The 1,644-nt window shown below is 49.1% G+C and overlaps 1 protein-coding gene across 1 annotated transcript in view; it reads right to left on the bottom strand.

Moving 5' to 3' along the window:
* LOC104524709 (nuclear pore complex protein Nup160-like) overlaps positions 1–548 on the bottom strand; it is a gene marked incomplete at both ends in the record, with an annotated part of 14,869 nt that extends 14,321 nt beyond the window's left edge. The window contains one exon of the mRNA XM_010167668.1: positions 326–548. Within this exon, the coding sequence (XP_010165970.1) occupies positions 326–548 (223 nt within the window). The remainder of the gene's footprint in view (positions 1–325) is intronic.
* Positions 549–1,644: the final 1,096 nt, after the last annotated feature.

The raw sequence follows: 1,644 nt of genomic DNA, 5'->3' as shown, positions 1-1,644 counted from the left end.
TTGAAGATGTCCCTGCTCACTGCAGGGGGGTTGGACTGGGATGAGCTTGAAGGTCCCTTCCAACCCAAACCAGTCTGTGATTCTATGAATACAATTATTTCAAAATAAAAGTGGGATTAAGAAATATATTGAGTATTAACACAATTAACACAATTATTTACTGCCAGGGGCTTCACAGGCATGATGTAAAGAGCTTTTTTGTGTGTGTGTGCAGTGAATTTGTACAATACATGTCAGAAATCAAACTCAAGTGAAGCTCAAACCAGGAGAGAGGCTGTTTTGCAGCGGGGTGAACGTGAGGACACAGCCTGTCCCTGCTCCTTACCGGGTGCGTCGGGAGGAGGCAGCTTGAGGACGAAGATCCCTCCTGAAGCAGAGGGCAGAGCGAAGAGAGCCTCCCCCTCGCTGCTCAGCCACGCCGCCGAGGCCACCGAGCTCGCAGCCAGGCCTGGCACGCTGGGAATCAGGCAGTAATGGGAAGGGTCTCGGAAGTTGACTTTGCCGATATCGGTGAACACGGACTGCATCTGGCTCTCTGTTATCAGCTCCTGGAGCAGGGAGAGGGCAGGGGGTGCAAATCCTGAGCACACGTACACAGGGCACAGGAAAACCCCAATGACTGTGTCTACACGACTCTTCAATCCCTCCAGGGATGGGGACTCCACCACTGCCCTGGGCAACCCCTTCCAATGCCTCAGAACCCTTGCAGCAAAGAAATTCTTCCTCACATCCCATCTCAACTGCCCTGGGCACAACTGGAGCCCATTTCCTCTTGTCCTGGCCCTTGGGCCTTGGTTGGACAGACCAGCAATGGGTAAATGTGATGGAAATTTTGTGTAAGATCCACCTTCCACGTGAAATAAAGATTCCATACCCTCCTGCGCACAGAGGGCACGTTACAAACACAGCCAGGCCGCCCTCTGCAGCCCTCAGTCCCCACCTCCCAGGGGTACTTTGTCCCCATTGTCACAAGGCCAGACCCCAGGATCGGGGGGTCTACCAAAATGAACTCTATCCCTACCAAAATTAACTTTGTGTAAGATCCACCTTCCACGTGAAATAAAGATTCCATACCCTCCTGCGCACAGAGGGCACGTTACAAACACAGCCAGGCCGCCCTCTGCAGCCCTCAGTCCCCACCTCCCAGGGGTACTTTGTCCCCATTGTCACAAGGCCAGACCCCAGGATCGGGGGGTCTACCAAAATGAACTCTATCCCTACCAAAATTAACTCTAACCCCAACAAAATGAACTCTGTCTCCACCAAAATTAACTGTCATGGCCAAAATTAACCCTGTGCCCACTGAAATTCATTGACACGGCCAAAATTAACTCTAATCCCCACAGAAATTAACTCTATCCCTGCCAAAATTAACTGTCATGGCCAGAATTAACTCTTTCTCCACCAAAACGAACTCCATCCCTATCAAAATTAAATCTCTCGTAGCCAAAACTGCATCCCCAACAAAATTAACTCTGTCTTCACCAAAATTAACTCTATGCCCACTGAAATTAATTGACACGGCCAAAATTAACTCTATCCCCACAGAAATTAACTCTGTCCCTGCCAAAATTAACTCTTTTTCCACCAAAACAAACTCTCTCCCTACCAAAATTAAATCTCTCATGGCCAAAATTAACTCTA

This window comes from Antrostomus carolinensis, unplaced genomic scaffold, assembly GCF_000700745.2.
Source record: "Antrostomus carolinensis isolate BGI_N321 unplaced genomic scaffold, ASM70074v2 scaffold15545, whole genome shotgun sequence".
Lineage (NCBI taxonomy): Eukaryota > Metazoa > Chordata > Aves > Caprimulgiformes > Caprimulgidae > Antrostomus > Antrostomus carolinensis.
Note: the sequence above shows the minus strand (reverse complement) of the source record. Positions and strands in the feature narration are given on the sequence as shown.